We start from the raw sequence: 26,977 nt of genomic DNA, 5'->3' as shown, positions 1-26,977 counted from the left end.
CCGGTAATTGTTCTGATGATTTAATGAGCCTTTGGTTTTTGAAGGCTTCCTATTCAGTCTGAGCCCACGGTAGTCTTGGCAACAGCGTCTGCAAGTCAAACACAAAGTTGTTGGCACTGGCAGTTGGGTATGGAAGGTTACTTAAACGCTACCTGATGACTCGTCTGTTCTGGCCGCTGTGATGGACAGCCTCCAGAGCTAGTGTTCGATCTCCCTCCCTCTCTCCCTCCCTCTCTATCCGTGTCTCAATAATAAGCCTCCCCTTCCCTGGGCTGGAATTAGACGAACAGTTCCCGCCGTCAGAGGGCTACCCATGCGGTGAACTCCCCCTTAGGCCTATGTTTACAACGCGTGCTGATCTGCAGACAGCCTCGTCTAAGCAAGACAGCCGTCCTTTACGGGGCTCGGCTCTGCCGCGCTTCCCTCTGACATCTGCTGCCTCTCTGGCGCCAAAAGTTGAATATTAAACCTACGAACGTAGTCAGATAAGCCTGATCACTCGGTGAGTCCATGACGCAATCCAAGCAGCTGTAAGTGGGTGAGGCACACCCTGTCTTAATGTACTTGGCTTTTTGTAAGTAACGATGCTAGTTGCAGAGAGTAATAATGCTGTGACGTACACCATTCCATGTTTGATGAGGACGTGTTAGTGTAAACGGAGACATCTACAACCCCTGAAACATTTGTTTGTTGAACATTCACTCATTCACCCATTTGTTTGTTCATTCATACACACATTTGTGGTCTTACTCACTCATTCACTCCTTAATAATGAGAGACTGTGCAATTATGTGAGTGTACTGTGTGAAAAATAGTGGTGTGGATGCATCATTATCTGATAATGTCCTTTCAGTGCTTGGTTCAGTAACCCTGGCCCTGCTCTCATTATCTTCATACTGATGTATGAAACATTTAAAAGGTTTGGTAGGACACTGCATGTTCCTCCGAAGTGACACACACACACACACACACACAGAGGGACAGAACACACTAGAGTGCACACCATAACACACAAGCAGAATTAGAAGACAGAGCCTACACGCAGCACAGATGACAACAACAACCGCATAAATCAGCAAACAGTGAATAAAACCAAATGTTCTGACTTACACACTGGTCCAGCATGCAGTGAATATGTACCATGTCAGAGAGAGAGAGACAGAGAGAGAGAGAGGGGGGGGAGTGGGAGAGGGGATAGAGTGAGAGAGAGAGAAAAGAGTAGACAGAGAGAGAGAGAAAGAAAGAGTAAGGGACAGAAAAGAGCAAAAAATACAAGAAAGACAAAAAAGGATGATGTGTGATTTCTTCCTTCAACACTGGAAATTAAAAGACAATATGGATGACAGAGACCAGTGAGGATGCTCTGAGTGGTAACACACACCTAACAACAACTAAACATGCTGCATCACCAGCTATAAACCGAACGAGCTTTGCGATCAATGACAGATTAGCAAAGTTGTGCAACAGCACCGAGTGACCACATACAGAAAGGAGAAGAGACCCATTATCCATCACGAGCTGAATTAAACTTATTCATCACAGCCAGAGGCAGTGGAGCAGAGTACTCTCTCAAGAGTCTCCAACTCACTCACAAGCAGGAGCTCCGGTATTGACTGTTAGAACAGTGCTGAGCTTTGCGGGACAGTGTAATGCTTCCTGAATGAAAATGGGCATAAGATACTCAAGAAGGGTGCTGTGTGACCACCAGGGGGCAAGAACGAGCTTGATTCTGGGAGATTTCTCACCCTGTGCAGGGAGCTGCTGCACTTTCTGGCTGATCAGGAACGTGTTTTGCCTGTCTTTAAAAACACTGTGGCCTGTGCAGTAGGGCTGTCTTAATAACTAACTGTCCAGGGGTCAGGTGTGGGGTGTTTTGTTTTTTTTTTTTTTTGGGGGGGGGGGGGGGGGTGTCTTCTTACCCTCTTTTCTTTATTCACCCCCCCCCCCCCCCCCTTCAGTTTCTTTCTCCTCCTCGGGTCTTACCTTCCTTCACAGGCAGGGCTGGCTTCTTCTGTCTCAGTCCTAGCAAGATGAAGAAGAGGACCAGGGGTATGAAGATCTCAAACGCCAGCACCCACTGTGGACACAGAGAGAGAGAGAGAGAGAGAGAGAGAGAGAGAGAGAGAGAGAGAGAGAGAGAGAGAGAGAGAGAGAGAGAGAGAGCAGGATGATGAGAAACCTGAGTTAATGGGAACAGGCAGGCAGACACTCTAAGCGGCGTGTACAGAACCTGGTTTTCATCGTGCTCTGCATCTCTGACCGTGGATCATGGCGCTCGCCTCACTGAGTCGAGTTTGCCCGAGCCAGTAAATCTGCTGGGCGGCAGGAAGGTCATGGGCTTTGCTGGACAGCCAGCGTCTGCTGCCAAAGACGTGATACCCACCAGCCTCAGGACCCAGGGCTGTCCGAGGGAGCCGGTCACACACACGCAGCAGAGCAGGAACCAAGAGCAAAGCATTTTATTGCACATACACACACACACACACACCCTACAGCTGGTGGCTCACAAGGAGACATCGGTGTGTAGGATAAAGGGTGTAAATATATGCTTAGATTACCACACCAGAAAATAAATGAAAAAATCCCCATGACAATTAAAACACTACATTCTAATGCACAGTCTACAGTCCGTATGAAAGCCCACTCAAGCCTTTGGAACACTGAAACAGTCTCTCTCCATCAACTTTGCATACAGACTGACTCCACACCCTCCTACGCCACTCATCACAAAAATGTGTGCACATCTCTCTCTCCCAGCAGGGGTGTCTCTGTTTCGCAGGGAAACGAATGTTTGCTCTATATGAGAGGGTGGAGGTGGTGTGGCAATGACGAGATGGTGGCGGCGGCGTCAGGTAAAAACTTTAACTTTCGCGTCACACTCGCGCTCATCACGCACGCTAGCGGATACGCCGTCGCTAGTTGGAATGCTAAACGCTGAACAGGGCTGTACGGTCACAGGCCGTATGGATGAGGCATCAGCGTAGGAGCTAGTGTTGGGGTGGGGGGTGGGGGTGGGGGGGGGGATATAAACAAGGCAGTGTATGGGCAGCAACCATGACGTTTTTGTTATTACCGCTGAGTGTGGCTTTGACCACAATCGCAGGCTGTGACCTCACCCACAGACAGGGTTAAAGAGGGAGGCTCGCAAGCGCCGTGTCAGTCTGTGTCTGTCCGCTCATGCCCAGCAGGGGAGAGAGGGAGGGAGGGAGGGAGGGAGGGAGGGAGAGAGAGAGAGAGAGAGAGAGAGAGAGAGAGAGAGAGAGAGAGAGAGAGAGAGAGAGAGAGAGAGAGAGAGAGTGCGCGCAGGTGAGTGGGTGAGGCTAGCAGCGTCTCCTCCGCCCGCCCCTTCGCGTCTCTCTCAGGGCCCTCATCACACTCCAGCTACGCCTCCGAGGGTCGCAACAAACAAGAAGCCCTTTTTGCACACTACTGTCACAATACATAAAGCCCTGACTGACAAACTCCACAAAGCTTCAGTTATGAGAGGCTGAGCAATATACATAGTGAGCAAACACACATGCGCGCACACACAGAGGCCGAGCAAGGGAGAAACAGAAACACACTGCTGAAAAATCGCTGTCAAAAGAAATGGCTTGTCTCTTCTCTTTAAAAAAAATCCCGAAGCGCATTGATTTCAAGGTCCTGGAAAGAGCAAAGACAAATGTTTGATTTGAATATTAAACAGTTCTTGCTTTCGCTCTGGCGAGTCTGAAAATGCCTCCTTAGTTTTCTGGCCCTAAATTTGCATGTTGGAGGCTGATCTTCCATTATTTATAGGCAGGCCAATGCATCTGTAGAAAGCGCTGTCTAATGCTGTCTCCAAGGCAGAGTGTAGATGTGGAGAGGTAGTGTGACGTGTGAGCACGTACATATGCGCACACACGCGCACACACACACACACACACACACACACACACACACACACACACACACACACACACACACACACACACACACACACAGAAAGTTAAAGGCCAAAATTAAGTCAAAAACAACAACCTTAACCAAATACATTAGAGGATCACAGCCATCATCCAGACTCGGGATACACATCATACAGATATAAAAGTAAAGCCAACTGGCATACAGTAGCATATAAATAGCATTAGAAATTCAATCTACCAGTGATCCAACTACAGGTCAGGATATTTAAGATATTTTGATAATATGCTCTCAATAACAATATTCTTTGCACAACAGAGTAGCATTCCACATTCAACAGTTTTTTGTTTTTTCCTGTGCTGACATTAAACTCTAAATGCAGTGGAGGAGGGGCACATTCTGAAAGGAGCCTTGTGTTGGGTATGAGCATTCATTTGTCTCAGTACACTGAAATGTAGATATGTCTCTGCTGTGGTCCCACAATGCATTTCTCCATTTTACTTCCTCCATTATAAACTCGGAAAACAAGTTTTATTGAATTATTACCAGACTCTCCCTCCCAGGAAGAGTGTAATGAATGAAAACACTGTAATCAAATAAGGCAAAAATAAGGGCTGCAAAGAGTGTTTTGCATTCACGATTACGTTCCAAGTACACCACACAAACACAGCCCACCATTCCTGCCTACCTGCAACAACAGCCTACCTGCCAAAACATCCTGTTTTTCTGGACACCTTGTGTACGTCACTGTCTTACTACTGTAGACTTCAATTCCTCACCTGTAATCTTCTTCAGATAGCCATATATATAAATAACATCCCAAACCTGTGTGCTTCTAGCCTTGTTTTCAGCGTGTAACTGCGCTGGGCTGTAATTAAGGATGTATAGGACAGAGGTCCTTCATCAGCTGCACAGGCAAAGAACTGTCTGAAACATCCTTTCTTTGGCACATCCTCTTTCTTTTACTAACTCTGTTGTATTTGGATGGATGGATGAATGGATAGAAATATGTCTCTGTCAGCCACAAAAGAGAATGTTGAAGGTCAGGTGCACTTGGGAGGAGTGGCTCAAAAAATTTTTTTTTAAATGCAATCCTTGGAGCATACTATGCTTCACTATCAAACTTCCAGGCCTCTGGTAGAAGGCCTGGGTGATCACTGATATACCTGTGATCACTCACACACAAGTTAGAAAAACATGATCATTGACATAAAAGTATACCTGTGTTTTCCAATTTGCATAATTAATAAATGACCTTTGAACAGAAGAATTGCTGGACCTGTGGGCTGTGTCTATATGCACGTCTGCATCATGGCTCCACAGAGAAAATATTTGGCAGAGGTGTTGGAAAATCCGACCATGAAAACTTCACAAAGATAGAAAAGGATACAGAATTATCTGTCACCAATTAAAAATCAGTCAAAACACAGTCGCAGCAGTAATCAGGAGGTATAGAACAAGCCATAGTGCAATTAACTGAAACTGTAGAGGCTGCATAAAGTGATGCCACAGACAATGAGCTACTTGCACAGTCTAGCTCTGAAAAACAGAGGGGCAAGCGTTCAACACAGGGGCTGTCAAAGAAAATCAGAGTTTCTGTGTAGCTCGGACAGTCCAAAGGACATTACAAAAACTCTCTCTGTATGGATGGCATCCAAGAAAAAACCCTTGCTTGCCTATTGGCCAAAAACTGCTTATTGGCACAAAAGATTAAACTTTGAATGAAACACGAACATTGTAAGAAGCCCAATGAATATCGGGAGCGCATTCTTTGGTGAAATGAGACCAAGATACATTTGTTTGGCTCAGATGGGGTCCAGCATGTTTGGTGTAAACACGGCCAGGAGTACCACAGTCCCGAAAGTCACGCACGGAGGGGAGAGTGTGATGAAGTGGGACTGCGTGAGTGCAAAAGGTGTTTGGTAGATGACATTTATAGATGGTCCCAAGAATGCCTGTGGATATGCCATAATACTGGCTGACCACATGACTCCCAGTCACCACAGGTTTGGCAGAAGAGCAATATTCCAGCATGATAATAATCCAAACGCTCCCAAGAATTTCTAAAGAATAAAAAAGTGAAAACTATGACCTACCCAAGTATGCCAGTATATTTATATATATAAATCGAAAGAAGATTCCAGGTGAGGAACTGCAGTTTACTGTAGTAAGAGATGTTGAGATTGCAGTGAAGTACATAAGGTTTTTGATGTTTTGGATAGAGGTATATATGGAATTGTATAGACTACCATAAACAAATAATGCAGTAACCTTCATAAATAACTCTATTCTATAATTTAATTCTTAATAAATTTTACTTTCAGTTTTTTGTTTCTACACACACACACACACACACACACACACACACACACACACACACACACACACACACACACACACACACTATGTGGTTGTTTTGGCAGAGCATTATTAATGGCATGAGCAACTGCCTTTCTGAGATATGTGGCTCAATTAGTTATGTGCAAGCTGTGGGCAAGCAGCTCCAGGGACCTGCAGTCAGCCAATCTGGCCACATTGATTTCCTCATCCTCCCTTTTATAAATAACCAGAGGCCTTGCAATTCACTGGAGGAGATGCCCCCTGGATTCCTCTCCGTTTACACTGTAAGCAAATACGGGCCCTCACAGTGAGCTGTGCTCCAGCTGCCACCTCTAGACACTGATCTACGATCAGGTCTTTACCCTCCATGTACTAACTGTACCGTGGAGAGGGAAGAGGTTCAGATCGCAGCAGAGTAAAGAAGCTCGTGGTGACGTCGTCCATGTCGTAAACGTATGTTGTGATTGCGTCAGTATCACGCTAGCTGTCGTGTTCTGGTGTGGCTCGCCTGGGTGTTCTTGCCTCCTGGCCGTATTCAGAAACGTCTAAATTGGTAACGTGGCAAGTGGACTCTGCTCCTGTTGCTCGTTCCCCCGTCAGGGTTGAACAGCAGTGCTCAGCCGCCCTCGAGATGGCCCGCACGAGAAAGAGAAGCTTAGCAGCACAAATGACTGGAGCACCAGATCACCAGGGCTTTGTTTTATCTTCTGGCAGAAAAGACTTTATACACACACTCACAAACAAGCACACACACGCGCACACACACAGTTTTAAGGCCTTTTTATCTGCTCCTACATAATTAGAACATGATTAGGCAGTGAGTTCTAATGGGGACTCAACGTGTGCACACATGCAAATGACCAGCAGTCGCCAGGTTAAGAATGAGCTCCCTGCTTTTCTCTGTCCGCCTGCATGTATGGCTCTCTCTCTGTGCATGTATGGATCTCTCTCTGTGCATGTATGGCTCTCTCTCTGTGCATGTATGGCTCTCTCTCTGTGCATGTATGGCTCTCTCTCTGTGCATGTATGGCTCTCTCTCTGTGCATGTATGGCTCTCTCTCTGTGCATGTATGGCTCTCTCTCTGTGCATGTATGGCTCTCTCTCTGTGCATGTATGGATCTCTCTCTGTGCATGTATGGCTCTCTCTCTGTGCATGTATGGCTCTCTCTCTGTGCATGTATGGCTCTCTCTCTGTGCATGTATGGATCTGTCTCTGTGCATGTATGGCTCTCTCTCTGTGCATGTATGGATCTCTCTCTGTGCATGTATGGCTCTCTCTCTGTGCATGTATGGATCTCTCTCTGTGCATGTATGGATCTCTCTCTGTGCATGTATGGCTCTCTCTCTGTGCATGTATGGATCTCTCTCTGTGCATGTATGGCTCTCTCTCTGTGCATGTATGGATCTCTCTCTGTGCATGTATGGCTCTCTCTCTGTGCATGTATGGCTCTCTCTCTGTGCATGTATGGATCTCTCTCTGTGCATGTATGGATCTCTCTCTGTGCATGTATGGCTCTCTCTCTGTGCATGTATGGCTCTCTCTCTGTGCATGTTCGCTGCGTGCTGCCTCCACATGCCCCCTGAGCCCCGTGACCTTTCCTATCTTTCATGCAGTCTCTGTTGTTTAGGTTATTAATCTCACTGCAGGCATTTCAGCCTCGGCAAGCAAGCTCGTCCTCGGACGCCGCTGCGCACTCCTACTGAAGAGAGCTCGGCAGCGCTGCCCTTGTTAGCGTCTTCCTCGCAGTTGATGGGAACTCAGTCTGGCCAAAGAACCAAGCCTGTCCTCAGATCAGATGAGAAGAAATCAGATTGTAAATGAGACTAGGTTCTGCCTCCTTTAGCGCCGTGCCAAGGTACAGACGCAGCCACCGCGGCTCATGCGAACCCCCCCCTCCTGCTCCCACACTCCGGACTGTTCCAGAACTCAGCTCTTCGCTCGGCTCATGCCAGCCACTGCCCTGCTGTCTGCATGTGTTCCAAATGGGGAGAGCTTGTTAGCAAAGTCAGGTGGTGTTATGCCAGGTGGAAGGGCCACTACACACCTCACTGCTCACCGGACCATTAAAGCTGCTGTAACTGATTTGGATGTTCTTGTTCTTTTCTAACAGACTTAGTAAACGAAGGAGTACACCCCAACCCCGTTGACTAAACTCCAAAGCCCCTCCCTCTGAAGACATGTATACTTCATACTAACCCTATAATTACATTTAGCTGACACTTTTATCCAAAGCAACTTACAATTATGACTGAGCACAACTTGAGCAATTGAGTTAAGGGCCTCGATCAGGGGCCCAACACTGGCAACCTTCTGATTACAAGTCAAGTATCTTAACCACTGAGCTACTACTTCCTTACAATTCATTGTGCATTGTGTAGAGATGATACCTGATTCATTATTACAGCTGGGCCAGAATTTTTTTTTTTTTTTCCATGAGAGCACCTACTTTAGACAATTTAGACTCTAGTGTTTAGTTCAGTGTTCTTGGCGTTCCTAAAATAAAGCACTTACAGCATCTTGAAAGCATTAAAACAGAATCCTCTCCTGTACTTCCAACTCCTCCAATGTCTTCCTCTCAACTCCTCCAATGTCTTCTCCTCTCCTCCAATGTCTTCTTCTCCTCTTCTCCCCTAGCCTGCCCAGGCTCCATCCCTCTCTACAACCGTACGCGCTTATAATACACAATACAGGGTGACAGTTTACTGAGCTCCTAATCATGGCATGTTCTGCTGAAGCAGCAGGCTGGTTATTAGAAAGCGCCTTGGACGAGCAGTCCCACCAGGGCTGATGAGGCAGCCATGAGCAAGGAGCCATCCTGGAATAACTCTCTCCCGACGCTGGCTACAAGTTCTCCCCTGATTAGCAGCGCGAGCGTCTTGTCGGGTTAACGTGAGCAGTGTGTTGTCGCAGATCTGTTAGACTCTGAGAGAGCTGGTGCCTTTGGGAGAGAGGTGTTCTTCTGGTACTAATTGTGTTTTTCTTTTTATTGGGCTTCTCCCTGACAACTATAAACATGACAACCCTCCAATGGGAGTCACTTACCAACTGTGGCACTCAGCACAAACTGCGAACAAAAAGAATATTCAGAATAACAATGTGATCATTAAAATTAGTTCACCTGTGAGCAGTCGGTAGAATACTTTGTCATTTAAACATGATACTATGTCTCTAAAACATTTATATACTATTTCCACCAGACACTTGGAATTACTTGCTTGATCTGCCAGGAGTTAAATTATACAGATGACAGCATTAGAAAAATGACTAACTTAAAGGTTGATTAACCTATGTGTTCTTTTAGAGGCTAATTTATCCCACTATAATGAGCGCATAGCACTGAACAGAGAGTCATTACAGATGAACCTATTAACTATAAAAAGACTAGAAAACCAGGAATCACAGCTACAGGGAGAAGCGGAACACTGGGAGGAGACATTTACCTGTACATGCTCCTGCATCGGAGACACTGCTCTTCACAGGATAAACTGACAGAAATCCAGATAGACAGACGGAAGTTTGATGGAAGTCAGTGCTGGTTTTAGTCATGCTGACAGTCCTCATATTCCCCTGATTTATATCACATCACTGCCATCATCTAACCATCCTGCTGTCTGTATGTCTGCCTGTCACTCTTCAGTCATTCCCACACACACACACAAACACATGCACACCTGTACACCCTAAAGACATACACAGTGTCAAGACTACACGCACACCCTAAGGTCTCACACTCTCTTCCAGACATTCTCCCAGACATCCCAACACGATTTGGACACCAAACAAATAAGTCCGGATTAGAGAGAGGTCACAGGACAGCAGCTTCCAACAACAGCTCCCGACAACTCCCCTTTTAACCATTCTTTTTCCCTCAATCCCCTTCTGTTTGTGTGTGTGTGTGTGAGTGTGTGTGTGTGTGTGTGTGTGTGTGTGTGTGTGTGTGTGTGTGTGTGTGTGTGTCTAAAAACTTAACCATCACACGAGAAATGCATTTAGTTTAGAGTATCCACTCATAAAGATTGAACCTTTTTGCCAAGTAGCTGCAGTGGTCATTTTAATTAAATATATATTTTAAAAGAAAACAAGGAGAGACTACAGAGGAGTGTGAATTGGGGTTAAACCTAACAAATCCACCTCCTGTGCAGCGGGGTATTTTTCATGGCACAGGGGATGGGTGATATATGGGTGATATATGGGTGATATATGGGTGATATATGGGTGATTGATATATGGGTGATATATGGGTGATATATGGGTAATATATGGGTGATATATGGGTAATATATGGGTAATATATGGGTGATATATGGGTGATATATGGGTGATTGATATATGGGTGATATATGGGTGATATATGGGTAATATATGGGTGATATATGGGTGATATATGGGTGATATATGGGTGATTGATATATGGGTGATATATGGGTGATATATGGGTAATATATGGGTGATATATGGGTGATTGATATATGGGTGATATATGGGTGATATATGGGTGATATATGGGTAATATATGGGTGATATATGGGTGATATATGGGTAATATATAGGTGATATATGGGTGTTTGATATATGGGTGATATATGGGTGATATATGGGTAATATATGGGTGATATATGGGTGATATATGGGTGATTGATATATGGGTGATATATGGGTGATATATGGGTAATATATGGGTAATATATGGGTAATATATGGGTGATATATGGGTGATATATGGGTGATTGATATATGGGTGATATATGGGTGATATATGGGTGATATATGGGTGATTGATATATGGGTGATATATGGATGATATATGGGTGATATATGGGTGATTGATATATGGGTGATATATGGGTGATATATGGGTGATTGATATATGGGTAATATATGGGTGATATATGGGTGATATATGGGTGATTGATATATGGGTAATATATGGGTGATATATGGGTGATATATGGGTGATATATGGGTGATTGATATATGGGTAATATATGGGTGATATATGGGTGATATATGGGTGATATATGGGTGATTGATATATGGGTAATATATGGGTGATATATGGGTGATTGATATATGGGTGATATATGGATGATATATGGGTGATATATGGGTGATTGATATATGGGTGATATATGGATGATATATGGGTGATATATGGGTGATTGATATATGGGTGATATATGGGTGATATATGGGTGATTGATATATGGGTAATATATGGGTGATATATGGGTGATATATGGGTGATTGATATATGGGTAATATATGGATGATATATGGGTGATTGATATATGGGTGATATATGGGTGATATATGGGTGATTGATATATGGGTAATATATGGGTGATATATGGGTGATATATGGGTGATATATGGGTGATTGATATATGGGTAATATATGGGTGATATATGGGTGATATATGGGTGATTGATATATGGGTGATATATGGATGATATATGGGTGATATATGGGTGATTGATATATGGGTGATATATGGGTGATATATGGGTGATTGATATATGGGTGATATATGGGTGATATATGGGTGATTGATATATGGGTGATATATGGGTGATATATGGGTGATATATGGGTGATTGATATATGGGTGATATATGGATGATATATGGGTGATATATGGGTGATTGATATATGGGTGATATATGGGTGATATATGGGTGATATCTCCACTGGTGAAAGAGGTGGAGTGATGACAAGGGGGGGATGGGGCGCCACCTTTAATGGCCAGGTGACTTCTGGCAGGGCAATCAGACAACCAGAGCCCAGGAGAGGCAGCAGGATGTCATTGTCAGTCGACCCCTAAGAGGGAATACAAGCCCTTCCTATAGGGCGGGAAGATGAAAAGAGCTCCTCTCTACTGGAGGAGAGAAGGAAACATGTAGACTGTGGAAGAGAGAGAGAGAGAGAGAGAGAGAGAGAGAGAGAGAGAGAGAGAGAGAGAAAAGGATAGCACACTGAAAAAGACAGAAACTGGTCTCTCTCTCTTACACACATACACACACCCCACTGCTCCACCTTCACAAAGCACAATCAATTTGTTTCCCACCTTGATGAGGACACGAACAATGTAGGCTTTGTTACTGCTTAATTGGAGAGTTCAGATGAAGGTTTCTGATTGGCAGTTTGATGAGGCAGACAAGAGACACAACAGAGACAGATAGGGACTAACAGACAGCAGGAGAAACTGACACAACCAGGAGAGGGAGCAGCAGAGAGAGAGAGAGGGAGAGAGAGAAGCCCACTGCACAGCATGACACATTTGTGTGGAACGCCTCTGCATTGTCATAAATGGCTGATGTGTGTGTGAGCGTGCGTGCACCCTCCAGGTACATGAACCATACCAAAACAGCACAGAGGAAGAATCAGCCTCCATCTCTTTCTCCGTTGTGAGTCTCTCTCATCTCAATCGTTCTTCCTTTTTTCTTTTATTCTGTTTTACTTTCTCTCTCATGCACCCTCTCCTTTCCATTTGTCTTGTCTCTTTCTGTGCATGCGCGCACACACACACACACACACACACACACACACACACACACACACACACACACACACACACACTCTCTCGCTATCTCCACTCATCACGTCCCTCCCTTCCTTTCACCTTCAGAGCAGCTGTAAGATAATCCTGCTGTCAGGCCGCAGTAAAGACCACCTCAATCAGAAGGGAATTCTGGTGGAGGTCATCCTCTCCTCTCCTCCCGAGCCCAGCACTCACACCAGCACTCCCCAAAGCAACAAGCCTTTCGGAAACGTCCCAGAACTCATTCATGAAAAGGGGACAGCAGGACTGTCCCTGGGGCCTCATTAACATTTCACAGAGCTCTTCACTTTAGTAAAGGTCAAAACCAAAACAAAACACAGTCCAAAAGAGGAAGAGCCAAAATCACACCTTTTCACGTATCCCTGTACGTAAGCACAAATCTGACTCACTCATAATGAGAAACAGTGAGTAATATCTGGACATATCTGGACATGACTCAGTGGGTTAATGAAAAAAGTTGCTTAATTTATAAGAGCAACATTGTAAAAATACCACTCCGGTTAAGAAATGTAGAAAACACTGCAAGAGTAGCAACTGTGAGGTTATGTAAAGATGAAGTGGGAGGGGTGCGAGACCAGACAGCAAGCCATTAGGCTGCCATCAGATTTAGCCATAATGTCCATAATGGCTGGAGCTGTTTTATACTTTCCACTTCTAATACTGTTTTTCTGGGACATTTTAGTGCATTTCTTGGATCATTGAGTGTTTCTCAAAAACGAGACAGCACTACATAATGGAGCCCCTGCAAAAGCCCCCAACTCTGAACTCCCGAAGTCAAAAGGTTTACACCTGAAATATTTATATTCAAAGTAAGTATTTATGTCAGTGAACATGTGAGTGCCATTAGAATGACAAATCCTTGTGTCATTGTTTATGGACAAGACAGCTAAAATGCCCAGCCATGTTGTCGATAGAACAGTGTACTCTAAGCATTTTCTGATAGCTTCCATGTTTTAATGACTGATTGAGAATGCACAAGTCTGCAACCCTGCTGTGTGACATATCTATTTCAACAGTACAGTTACACATTTCCGTATGGTAGAGAAGACACTGCAGACTGGACATTCTTGCTTTTACTGTTTGTAATTTGCAGAAAGACCACACCATTGTTAATGTACAGCACACCCCTTCATACACAGTCCCCTTCATTCACACATTCTCATTCATACACACATTTCTCTCGGTTCAAGAGTCATTTATTCAAAAAGGGCTAACAGACTAACAGAAATGTAGAAAATATGCTATCAGATTATGACAACTGGTTCAACAGGTTTGGATGTAATGAACTAGTGTCTGGATGTTTTTTCTGGCAGGGGGGACTTTTCAACAGAGAACATCAGGGAACATATGGATAAGTAGTTACTACAGTAATGTAAGAAACAGTGGACAACTGTACATAATTACCTGCATGGATGTGCCATGGGCTTTTATGATGTGCACAAGTGACTAGATGATGGGGAGGTTGCGCAATTTGTTTTGAGAAGTTCCAATTCTAATCTGAGAAATGTATGAACTGAGAAAAACTGAAAAGCAATCTAGACACCATCTATCCTACTGTATGCAAACTAGATTTTGTGACGTTTTTAAAATAATTATTTTATTAACACACATACACACACACACACACACCTTCCTCACTGAAAGGTTAAAAATTCAAAATTAATTTTAAAAGTCTATTGTCTCATAATTTTTTCCTTTCATTGTTAATCTGAACTTCTTTGGGAACACAGTCTAAATGACTGGCTCCACTGTACCAACACCGCTGTGTACTGTGTTAATGAGAAAACATAAAATACAACAGCATCATTGTCTTGCATGTACTGAGGCCAGGTGTCACCACAGAGATTCTCTAGGTTCATATAAAGGGACTCCCTTACTTATCTATGGGCTACATTGGCAGACTGGCAGTGAGCATCTCCGTTTCTCTGTGGAACAGGCTTGGCTCTAAACCATCAGAACTACGTGTTGATGTTGGGCTCCGGCCTGTGAGCAGGATGTGGAGTGTGGTCTCCTAACCCTAACCCCAGCTTGGCATAATTGTGTGGAAGGCAGCAACTTTGAAGCGTTTTCTCTCCCTCTCCATCCTTTTTCCTTTGTTCTCTCTCTTCCTTTCTGTCTTTCCCTTCCTCATCCTCCTCCTCTTGCCATCCTTCTTTCTCGGCCTGTCTCACTTTCGGTCTCTCCCTCTCTCCTGTCTCCCTCTCTTCCCCGGCAGTCTCAGCTGTATTGCCTCCCTCTCCCCAGGCTGGCCCTGAGAGGCCTGACACCGGCAAGCAGCAGCTCTGCCGAGCGTGACGAAGGCTCTGGCATCCCAAGTTATCAGCACAGCTACTGGCTCCTGGCCCTCCACGGCCGTGTGAGGCCCATGAAAGATGATTCCAGCCTGCTGAAGAATATGACTACCATCAAAGCCTTAAGCCGCCATGCCTACAGGGTACGGGAGCGCATGGAAGGGTATGGGAGAGAGGGGATAATGAGGAATGGTTTGACATTTTAGTCTCTAGAAAAAAAACAAAGACAGACCATATGCACAGTGCAGCATGCTCACATTCTGAAGCAAAATACCATGTCTTGGGCTGGTAAAGCAGGTGCAAGACCCCTATTGTTCAAACAGTCAGACTTGCCTGTGATTTGAGTGCTACTGAAAGTGTCTGTCTAAAACTTGCATCACAGATTTCAATGTAGAAAAGAACATTGAGTCATAATGAACATGAATATTAATGTTTTCAGTGTGGTCAATATTTTATGGTATGCTTTATACATGAGGACCAAATTAGCCTGGGCTGGGAAGCTTTCATTAATCAGGAAGAGAGGAACCTTTGGTTACTGTGAAGCAGAGAGAGAGTGGGGGGGGGGGCAGTAGAGCATGAAAGACGGAGCCTGAAAGAGAGAGAGAGAGAGAGAGAGGGAGAGAGAAAGAGAGAGAGAGAGAGAGAGAGAGAGAGAGAGAGAGAGAGAGAGAGAGAGAGAAAGAGAGAGAGAGAGAGAGAGAGAGAGGGAGAGAGAGAGAGGAGAGAGAAAGAGAGAGAGAGAGAGAGAGAGAGAGAGAGGGAGAGAGGAGAGAGAAAGAGAGAGAGAGAGGGAGAGAGAGAGAGGAGAGAGAAAGAGAGAGAGAGGAGAGAGAAAGAGAGAGAGAGAGAGAGAGAGAGAGAGAGAGAGAGAGAGCATGTGACTGAGTTAACTAGAAAAGAGCATAACAGAAGGTGGCTTGAAAACAACATTAGTGATGAAACGTAGACGCTTTAAAGCCAAGAGTAATGGAAAGTAGATTATGAGTGACAGAACTGGAGGGCAAGAGACGAACAGAGAGCACTGTGGCGACAGCTCGCCACACACACACACACACAATAAGGAAGCAAGAAGAAATGAGCTGACCGAATTGCATACCATAAAACCAACAAACAAACGGGGGTGACTGACAAAAAGCCTGAGCTTTTCATAAAGAGAGAGAGAAATAGAGAGAAAGAGAGAATGAGAGAGAGAGAGAGAGAGAGAGAGAGAGAGAGAGAGAGAGAGAGAGAGAGAGAGAGAATGGGAAGGGAGTTCTTAAAACTTTCCTGGTGCGGTGGCACTTAGACTCTGTGTCCGTGCGTAAATGTGGAGAAAAAAAATCTGACGTCAGGCTTTCTGTATAAATATAGTTTTTAACCTTCCTCATATATATATATATGAGAAACTCCTTGGGACAATGTTTAACATTCACATTTAAGTAAATCATTGTGTCACACTGACTAAGGACCTGATCCTAGATCAGTTTTCTTTAACAATTATGAGCTGATGGTTTCAGAAGGCCTGCTGTGGTAAGCTCTGGGCTGGAACAGAGCGCGGCAGGAATTCAGTTCTCCGGGTTCGTGAGTTCATGCAAAGTTAAGCATGAGAGCGATAAAATGGTTCAGTACACAGTGCTTTTTCTTTCGGGAATGTAATGAAGGTTTGCTTCAGTCTCTGGTGGGTGTGTAGATGACAAATGTATTAATTCAGTACACTTTGTCAGTCCAGGAAAAGATGTAATAGTTATGGTTAAAATGTCATAAAATACACACATTTAACTAATTTAAATAATGTTTTCCAATATGTTACTTGGGTAGTATATTTAAAACCAATCTACACTAAAGTCAAAAATCTGAACACTTTTATTAAATAATTTACACCCATACTCACACACACACGCATGTACACGCGCACATGCACACACAAGCGCACACACGCACATACACATGCACACACACACAGTAAATGAATTCTCTCTTAATGTGCAAAAATTTTGTGTCACAGTTAACAGGTGGCTCACACAGCAGGACTGGGAGAGGAGCCATCCATGTGTATACACGCACACAGGCACACACACACACACATTCATAAGCCCCAACCTCAGCCAACATAAACTCTTTGATATTCCATCAGAATTCGCATTAAGGCACAAAAAACAAATCGATAGAGCCCCTTGATGTTTGTAACGTGATGAACAGTCCACCTTCCAGTTGCCAAGGCCGCGCACGTCAGACGCCAGGGGCTGGCAGTGAAGGATGAGAAAGGGGAGGTCTTCACACAGCTCCTCTGGGAGATGAAAGAGGAACCAAACCTGGCTCGCACGCACCTGGTTGGCCTGAGACAGCCTTGGGGATGGCAGAGACCCGAATCCCAGTTGGAAAGGGTACTAAGCCAAGCCCTTCAGCCCCAAGTCTGGCCCCGACGGGCCAAGCAGAAAGGCGCCAGCCCACCTCCCCTGCGAGAGCCGGCTGCCTCGTCTCCACACACTCTCTGTCTTTCAATTACCGCAAACGAGCGGCACGTGTCCAGTGACCGGGCTTTAGTGGATGATCCCGCGAACAAATAAAAGCCGTTCATCCCTCGTTCCACCTGCCTCCCTCTTCCTCTTCTTTCACTCACTCCTCCTTAATATAGCTCCTTCCTCTGTTTTCAGTTCCAACTTCTACTTCCACCCGCTCTCTGTTCGCACCTCTGCACTCTCTCCTCTGCACCAATAATGGCTCCCTCTGTCCACTTTCCCCGACACCTCCCTCCCCGCATTTTTTCTCTTCTGCCGCTGACGCCGCCTCCTCCTTACCTCCTCTAATTAAATGGGATAAATCTTCCACACTGAATCACTGCCCTGCCATCACCACTGAGCAAAGAAACGCTCCCAAACGGGTCTGTGAATCCCTTGCACCATACACCCTTTCTACTCTGCACACACCTCTGCCCAGGATCTCACTGTCCTACTCTTGCTATATCGCTTCCATTTCTCTTCCCCTCCACCTTGTGCATATTTCATCTTTGCCTTCCTCTTGGGAGGAAAGCAGAGATTCAAAATTTCCCCATGTCGGGTTGGCGGGTCGCAAGCCCCCCGCCACAACCGCGTCATCATATGCAACCTCATTACAAGGTTCTGAGGTGCCACGCTAAAAGCACAACTAAGCCCACCTGCCTCCAGCAAGATACAGAAAGATGACACATTTCTGACAGCCTGAGCACGCTTGCAGGACAGCAGTGTGTCGTTCTGTGGCCTGTGCACGCTGACAGCAGTGTGTCGTTTTGTGACCTGTGCACGCTCGCAGAAGAACAGTGTGTCGTTCTGTGGCCCGTGCACGCTCATAAGACAGCACTGGGTCGTTTTGTATGCTGCTGTTTCACTCCGTTTGTTATCCAGGTTCAACTAAATGAACACTGCAAGACTAGAACTGTATTGGCACCATAACACCTCGGTAAAACCATCGCTCTTGAGAGAGTGTTCAGTAGTAGCTTCTATGGCCTACACTATACCCTGGGAAAGTCGACATGCTTGGCTAGGAACCTTAAAGCTGAACAAAAGCTGGAATTTCAAAAGCAGAATCTGTTTTCATTTTTCATTTGAAAAATGTCTTGTTTTTTTGTTCAGTGTACATGGAGTAATTCAAAGTTTATTTCAAAAGGGTTTTCAAATTTACTGAGACGTTACCTCAGCTCCAAGTATAGTTGTTCATTGTTTTTCGTTCCTTTTAATGGTTTTAAATTATTGCAATATCTTCTGTACTGGTCATAAATGTGCACATACAAATTCTTCTCATCGTTTTTATCTTACATGCATAAAAGAAATTTTTAACAAAAGGTTTTTAACTTGGTGCACATTTTTTGGTGCAGTCTTTTACCATTGTGTACTCTTTCTGAATCTTTAATCCTCTAGAGAAATTTTCCTCATGTCAAGTTGTTGTTAACCTCCCAGGTTGTTGCTGCCCTCAGTCTGCTAATTAATTTCTTTAAAGCTACTAACAACCAACATCTACTGTGAGAAGCACTATGGATACAATGTATTGAATCTGTAAAACCGTCCGATTGTAACGATGTGGTTGCATTTACATCAACGTCCAATCATACACCAATCATATCATGTAGGCCCCCCTCATGCCGCCAAAACAACTCTGACCCATCGAGGCATTGATTCCACAAGACCTCTGAGGGTGTGCCGTGGTGTCTGGCAATAGCAGCTGATTCTTTAATCCTATAAATTGTAAAGTGGGGCCTCCATCCATCTGACTTTTTATTCCACCAAATCCCACAGATTCTTCATCAGATTGAGATCTGGGGAATCTGAAGTTCAAGCCTTCACCTTGAATTCTCTCATGTTTCTCAAACCAACCGTTTTTCCGGTGCGGCAGGGCACGTTATCCCGCTGAAAGAGGCCACTGCCGGTAGGGAATAACATTGCCATAAAGTGGTATACTCGGTCTGCAACAATGTACTGTACTGTAGGTAGGTAGTGTGTGTAACATCCACATGAATTACAGGACCCCACGTTTTCCAGCAGAACATTGCCCAGAGTGTCACACCGCCTCCACCAGCTTGCCTTCTCCCCACCCTGGCACCATCTCTTCCCCAGGTTCTGCGACGCACACGCACCCAGCCGTCCACATGATGTAAAAGGAAGCATGATTCATCAGACCTGGCCACCTTCTTCCGTTGCTCCGTGGCCCAGTCCTGATGCTCACGTGCCCGTTGAAGGCACTCAGCATGACATTGTGACCAGTCTGTAGGTCCTCCTACAACCCCCCCACCCCCTCCCCCCAGAACAGGACGCAATATCCTGAAGAAAGAGGTCACTGCCCCTAATCTACAACGTTGTTTTATCCTCCCATCCTCCACCCCACAGGTGACAGGTGTCATTGTAAAGATCAGAAATGTTATTCAGTTCACCTGTTAGTGGTTTTAATGTTGTGTCTTATCAGTGTATGTCAAAACACTAACCCTATCCTAAACTCCTGTCCCACAACACACACACAGACACACACTTTCCCATTATCACGTAATTAATAGCATGTTATAATCACACGGAATTAATCACTTGATCCCAAATGTCATGGTTTGTACTTGCTGGAATAATCACAACCTGTCTGTCCATTCCAAGTGAATGTCCTCATAAAACCATGTATATATTTCATGGCTTTTATAAAAAAAAATTTGTCCTACATAATTTTCATTGATTATTTAAAGTTTAAACCCATTTTCAATTCACATGCTTTCTGAGTAATTTCATATATTTGGTTTCATCCATGACTGTTTTCTGGATACAGGCAGAGCCCCAGAGTGAGGTACAGTGTTGTTCACTTGCTGTTTTTATACATGAATATAAAAGGAGCTGCTGCTCGTAATTTGCCATCATTAAAAATAAGGTTATGAAATTAAATCAAACCCTCCTGGTTGCCTCATCTGTCCAATTAAAAAAATCCAAAATTAACATTATGGAAGAAAAATATTTGAAAAGCTCGTTTACAAAATGAGTAGATGCACAATTATCAGGAAGGCACATGGTTGTAAATAGGTTTCGTGTTGCCATGGTGTTCAAAAGGATGAATCAGAATCGGTCATATGACTTTCCTGTTTATACCATTAGTGTATTCTAAAGCACTGCAAGGCATGATGCCAGCTTAGCTGATCTAACAGGTGACGTAAAGTAGGACAGAGTATAATGGAATATCTGTCATCTTTCCTGAAAGACAGAAGACAGAAAGCAATATTCCCCCCTGCGTACACGCACACACATGCATATGCACAGGTGCGCTCACACACACACACACACACACACACACACACACAAATACCATTACCGTTTACAGTTAGCATGTATAATTCAAATGGCTGACATACAACCCTCCTGAATTCAGCCCTCCTACCCCAGATTTCTGACTGATGTGACCAAGTCTTGATCCTGCTTGCTTGCGATATCATGCTCTCCCTCTTGCTCTTGCTCTCTCATTCTAGTCTCCATAGATACCCAGGCAACTATGCCTGGCTTCAGCCAATCACTCAGGGACTGGAGCTCACAGTAAGTAGGTCAGACTGCGTTTCATAAGGTAATGGCAGGTAGCAGAACACAGCAGAACAGTGTCAGGTCAATGTTTCCCCAACGTCCAGCCTCCAGCCTGCTCTCGAGAGACTGAAATCCACTGTAGTGAAAATGGTATTGCAGGACATAAAGCAGAACAGACAGGGAGGCGGGGGGAGGGGGGGTTTGCACAGAGAGGGGGACAGGAAGACAGAAAAGAGAAATAGAGTAAGAAAGAGGAGGAAAGAGGAAATGTTGAAAAAGAGGGGACAGAGAAACGGAGAGAGAAAAACAGAGAGAGAGTTAGATCTGAGGAGAAAGAGCACTCGGAGCTTTGATAGGGAATGCAGGCAGGTCACTGGGTAAAGGGAACAGCAGATCAGCAGATGCTCCAGAGAGACTGCACATGTCATGTTATCACACACACACACACACACACACACACACACACACACACACAGAACAAAAGTTCCCAGCAAGAACATTTACTGCTTCCACGTGGGCCGGTGTCAGCTGGAGGTGATCAACATCATTAAAATTCAGATGCATTTTATGTCAGTGCTTCTGTAAAAGTGGAACACCAGTTGGCACTGAGCAGTCAGACTGGCGTGACACTGCAGTAAAGCGCTCGGGACGCCGCCGCTGTAAAGCTGTCGCCCACTGTGCAAACAAATGTGTTACCAGGTAACTGTGCTTCCATCATGAGAAATGAACAGGTTGATTCATTACATTAAATTCAACATCCCGACTGCGGAGTTAGATTGATAGTAGACTGCCTTGTTGATGCTAGACTTCTGCAGAAAATGTCAGTATGAAGATATTTCAAGTGTGCAAATAAACACATATAAACAAAGAAGTTGAACATTGACACAGCCAAATTTCTAACACTCACGCATGATCTTTCTGATGCATCAGAAATGACAAAACAAATACTTGATAAGCCATCTTAAGGGACTGAATGTGAAGTTTGAGAGATACTATTCCTAACATTTGATACAATATACTATATTTGATATATAAAAGAGTCACTAGCAGAATCTGCTATTTTTGTTAATACTATCCAGACTTCTTGCAAGGCCAAGCATATGCTACACCAGGGCGCCTCTCGGGGACCCTGATGAAGCTTGTGCCTTGGTCTAATGGCGACGCACCAGTGGCTGTGCAGTTTCATCCAAGATTGGGCTCAATCCCGTGTCCAGGTAGGCGGTCCATGGAGTCCCCCGCTGGCACGCTGTATCTACGCCAGCAGGATTTGCTCCTGCACTCCACGCCTGCGTTGGACACCAGACCGCCAACACCGCCCGCCTGCTGACCTGCCGGTTTCCCCACAGCCCATCAATCTGCAAACCCCGACAGTCCTGAGCAAACTGGCCCCCATGACGTGGCTGGAGCTAATCTTATAGCAGCGATCCTTTCCCCCAGGGATCCTAAAATACAATTGAACAGAACTGTGCTGCTACTAAAGATAGCTCACAACACGACCCGTGGCTAATACTGCAGCATACAACTGCTGGATAAGGGCAAGCGCACCACTGGAGCAATTGGTCACTTCAAACAGATATTGTTTGAGGATGAAAAGTCGGGAACTAGAGCTGGGAGATTTTTCACTCTCAAATGCCAATGTCTGGTAGAGAAATCTGCATAACGGGCGGAATAACATACTTTAACGCTGTATTCAGCAGATTTCAGCGTTTTCTTTTTATATCATTTTCTTTAAACACATCCAGTTCTGAACATTAATATTCAATATTTGTCCTTCTCAGCACCTCCGGAGTTATAGTCAAATTCTATTCTGCTGCCAGGCTGTCAGGCTACTTAGAGAGTGTATGCTTAGGATGAGTCAGGCCTCCAGTTTAAGCACGCCACATGAGTTAAGACCTTTACGAATACGAACCACATCTTTAGAAGAAAACAACTGTCCTCCCTCCAAAACATTGTGGTATGACTGATGTAGTACCCACCCTAGGTGGTCCGTTGGAATACATTATTCTTCCCATAACCGGCTATGCAGCCTTGCTTTGCCGGTGTTTATTATTTCAACAGGTTTATCGTTTAGAACAGAGGGCATTTCCCCCCCAGAAGTTTCACAGGACTCTGATGATGTCAGCATCTATGGAATGTGGTTCCTTGATAATGACACTATTCCTATCATCCCCTCCCCATCAGTTACTACTTTTCCGAATAAAGAAAATTTGTACAGCAGCAGTGTACACATTTGTAACCATTTAGACTCCAGCCTACATTTCACCAGAACTCAAGAGTGTTGTCGGTCATCGTGTTTGCTCGTCTAAAACACATGAAAGACAAACTGACTCCAGCCAGTTTTCCAATGGTTGTTATGTACCGAATCAGTAGGCAGTAATTTGTGTCCAATTTCCTCCTAGAACACCTCCACCACCCCCACCACTATCACAGGAAAAAAAGAATAGTTATGAATGCCACAGTCACTTATCCACAACCGCTGTTGCGCCTCTATACTCTGAAAATGTAAGCAAGTAACAAAGCATAGATGATGTGCATTGCAAATAACACTGTGAGTTACATATAACCATTGGTAATGTCAGTAAGATGAAATGTTCATGATTTGTTCTGGTACCCCTATTCTGGCTTAAACTGAATGGTTCATATTCACAATGCAGAGGATGCATTTAATATCGTCTATTATGTCTCCTGTAGAAATTAACATGATCTTGCGTTGTATAATAAACAGACAAGATGTGTTGTGCTGCTGTGCCTCGAGAAACGTCAATAAACTCACTGTTTCCACCTGCTGTAAGGCAGATCTACAGCAGATGGATGATCCGGCGGTGCTGACTGCCTTGCCTTTTGCCTATTGGGTCACTGGGCTCTCCTTTCAAAGAATGAGTGAGCGCACCAGCCTGTTGCTTTTGCAGCGTAAAAACCGCCTCTGACCAAACCTGCCGCTATTATTAAAACAAGACCTACTGCTATTATTAAAACAAGACCTACTGCTATTATTAAAACAGGACCTAACGCTACTATTAAAACAAGACCTACCGCTATTATTAAGACAAGACCTACCGCTACTATTAAAACAAGAGTAAACGTTATTATTCGGACAAGAATGCGATGAGCAAAAGCGCACCACGTACCCTAGAAAAATAATGCGTGAGGAAGGAGATAAGCTAAGCACAGGACCACAGTGTCTACCCGTGTTAGACGACAGTTTTATTTAGGTGTATGTGCGCATCCGAAACGATCTAATGACTAACCACGTAAGAATTGTGTTCTCGGGCTTAGTCTCCTCACCACCAGCCTAATGGAAGGGGATTGCAGCAACCTGTTAGTAGATAGCTTTCTGGTTGTTGGTTCAACTTGCTTCACATAGTACTAAGTGATGCTACCGATGCCTCAACGAATGTACCAGGCGAATGATACTGTCACAGTGCAACAAACATCAAGCTTAGTATCTGGCGTGTAAAAACGGTACCGTAGTAATGTCGGGTTTTTTTATTGCACAAGCGTGAGAAGATGACAGTTAACGCTACACCGTTTCAGCCCTTAAGCGACGCCCGTATACAGTTTCGCAAATGATGTTTCGAAATGATGTGCTCAAAAGCATACAGGCCTAAATTTCAACATTTCCCTTTCAATTCTTCTTTTATCAAAACTATATACACATGACTTACCGGTCCTCTTCGCTTTAAAGAGACATTTTTCCAGAGCAGAAGATGAAGCTGATGGAGGAATCCCATGTTTGATAGATTCGAGAATTTCTCCCGGCGAAGTCAAAACAAAACAGGCATTACTGCTATGTTTTGCGAAAAGATACGCTGCAAACGTTTACACAATAAGACATCATTGGTTACATCATTTTACCAACACCGCACCGGATCTTTGAATCGCTATGATGAAATTCGTTCTTTGCTGTTCTGCCATTTACAGTTAGCGATGGTTCAGTGGCAGTAGGAAAGAGCCGCGCCTGAATTGTGCATTCCCTAGCGTATCTTTGCCGGTTATAGACAACTCCAAAAACCCCGTCAGCTGATGGACAGGTTCGCAAGCGAAATACTTCGGACGGACGGTCGCAACAACCCCTCCGAAGAACAATTCCCAGTGAATCGTACGGTGGGCGGAGAGAGGACTGTCCAGACGTGTGTGTGTGTGTGTGTGTGTGTGTGTGTGTGTGTGTGTGTGTGTGTGTGTGTGTGTGTTACGTGTTACTCTCTCTCTCTCTCTCTCTCTCTCTCTCTCTCTCTCTCTCACACACACACACACACACACACTAACGCACATTATATATATATATATATATATATATATATATATATATATATATATATATATATAGTTCGTTTGTTTGGTAAACCAGGTCGTAAATCAGGAATTAGACCACTTGCAGGGGCCGATAGCAGCTGCATAACTGATGCGTTGCTGAATCTTCATCATTGTGCGACTCATAGGTTGGCTATTTATGGACTCTACCGGTGCATGTTTTTCCGTCTAGAGAAAGAGTTTATTCTTTAGCCTATGGAGAGAACCGGCCTAATCGAAGACAAATATGTAACAGTGACAAGTTTACAGGCTATAGATTTACGTTAATATTATCCTATGTATAAATTAAACGATAACATTATAAAAACAGTAATTTATTAATTTCTTTATTATATGCAAAAATTACAATATATAGTCTATATCTTTAAGAAACTGCATATCCTGGCCTCATATACACTAACCAGCCTTTTAAAACACCTTGTACCTACAATAATTGGCCACTGGTACAACTATCTTAGGTGCATTTTTACAATATACTTAACACTTAGATTGTAGCTCATCTGTTGGCTAGTGCATAAGCTATTCTCCAACCTTTCAATCATTTCTTAGCACAGGATAAACCTGTACCTGTTCAACAGTCACAACCATGCAACTACATGTCAGTGTTAATGCTGCGTCAGAAACGTTCCCCTACTCAAGTAATGAGTAGGAGTTCTGGGGTCAGAGAATGAGCAGTTATGAACTGTACAGACCGTAACTGTACTCAAACTGTATACATATAAGTTTTTTAGTTTTTTTTTTTTCTAATGAGTATAGTAGATTATCTGGTCTGAATGTCCACCTTTTGTACAACCAAAAACTGTGTGAAGAGGCCTTTGAGGTGAGGCCACTGAGCCCAGTGCAGACCTTGCATCGATATTTCTTGAGGTTTCGGGAGCATTGAGTTGGGAACTGGGGGATTTCAGAGTGACATGACTAGAGCAAAAGTATTAAGAGATTAGTAACCCTGTTTGTAATATTTTACCATACGAGCACCCTTTGGCTAATTTATGTCATGTGTAACGATCTGCTATGCGCTCTGTTGCATACACATGTATGGTCCTTCTGACAAAAACCCGGTCATTACACAGAAATGTCTGAATAGCAAATGTGTGCATTGGTGCATTCAGACCGAAGGAACGTTCATAACCTTTATTATTGCTTACTATCTCCCCCTAGTGGCTACTGTTAGCTCTGCCATTGATAATGTAAGGCCAATTCCTCTAAAATTTTATTTTCTACCAAGAGTCTTGTAAATATTTTTCAAGCCTTCTCACATATGAAGCACAGATGTATGCATGCTAACGTCTGTGTGCTATCAGCCATTCAAAACAAGCTTTCTACAAAAGGTAAACACTTGTACATTAATGTGAAAGAATTACCGTCACATATGAACTGAAACACTTGCATCTACACACAGCGGCCACGCTACTAGATAGGTGGTGCTGCTATGCAGCAAGTGTGGCAGTGTCTACACGGTTACACGGTTTTACATAGTACCAATGTGCCAGTGTATAAGATGCACCTGTCTAGTACAATGCATTGCCTGCTTTGGCATTCAGAACAGTCATTCATCTGGGCATGGACCCCACGAGCTATTGGACTCAATGTGCAGACCA

At 44.2% G+C, this 26,977-nt stretch overlaps 1 protein-coding gene across 1 annotated transcript in view; it reads right to left on the bottom strand.

Annotated features, from left to right (window-relative positions):
- The window catches only part of abca2 (ATP-binding cassette, sub-family A (ABC1), member 2), a 51,937-nt gene extending 26,786 nt beyond the window's left edge, over positions 1-25,151 (bottom strand). The window contains 2 exon segments of the mRNA XM_035530152.1: positions 1,984-2,077; positions 24,734-25,151. Of these exon segments, the coding sequence (XP_035386045.1) occupies positions 1,984-2,077; positions 24,734-24,799 (160 nt within the window). The 5' untranslated portion in view covers positions 24,800-25,151.
- Positions 25,152-26,977: the final 1,826 nt, after the last annotated feature.

Source organism: Electrophorus electricus, chromosome 9 (assembly GCF_013358815.1).
Source record: "Electrophorus electricus isolate fEleEle1 chromosome 9, fEleEle1.pri, whole genome shotgun sequence".
Classification (NCBI taxonomy): domain Eukaryota; kingdom Metazoa; phylum Chordata; class Actinopteri; order Gymnotiformes; family Gymnotidae; genus Electrophorus; species Electrophorus electricus.
This window is presented reverse-complemented; position numbering and strand designations above follow the sequence as displayed.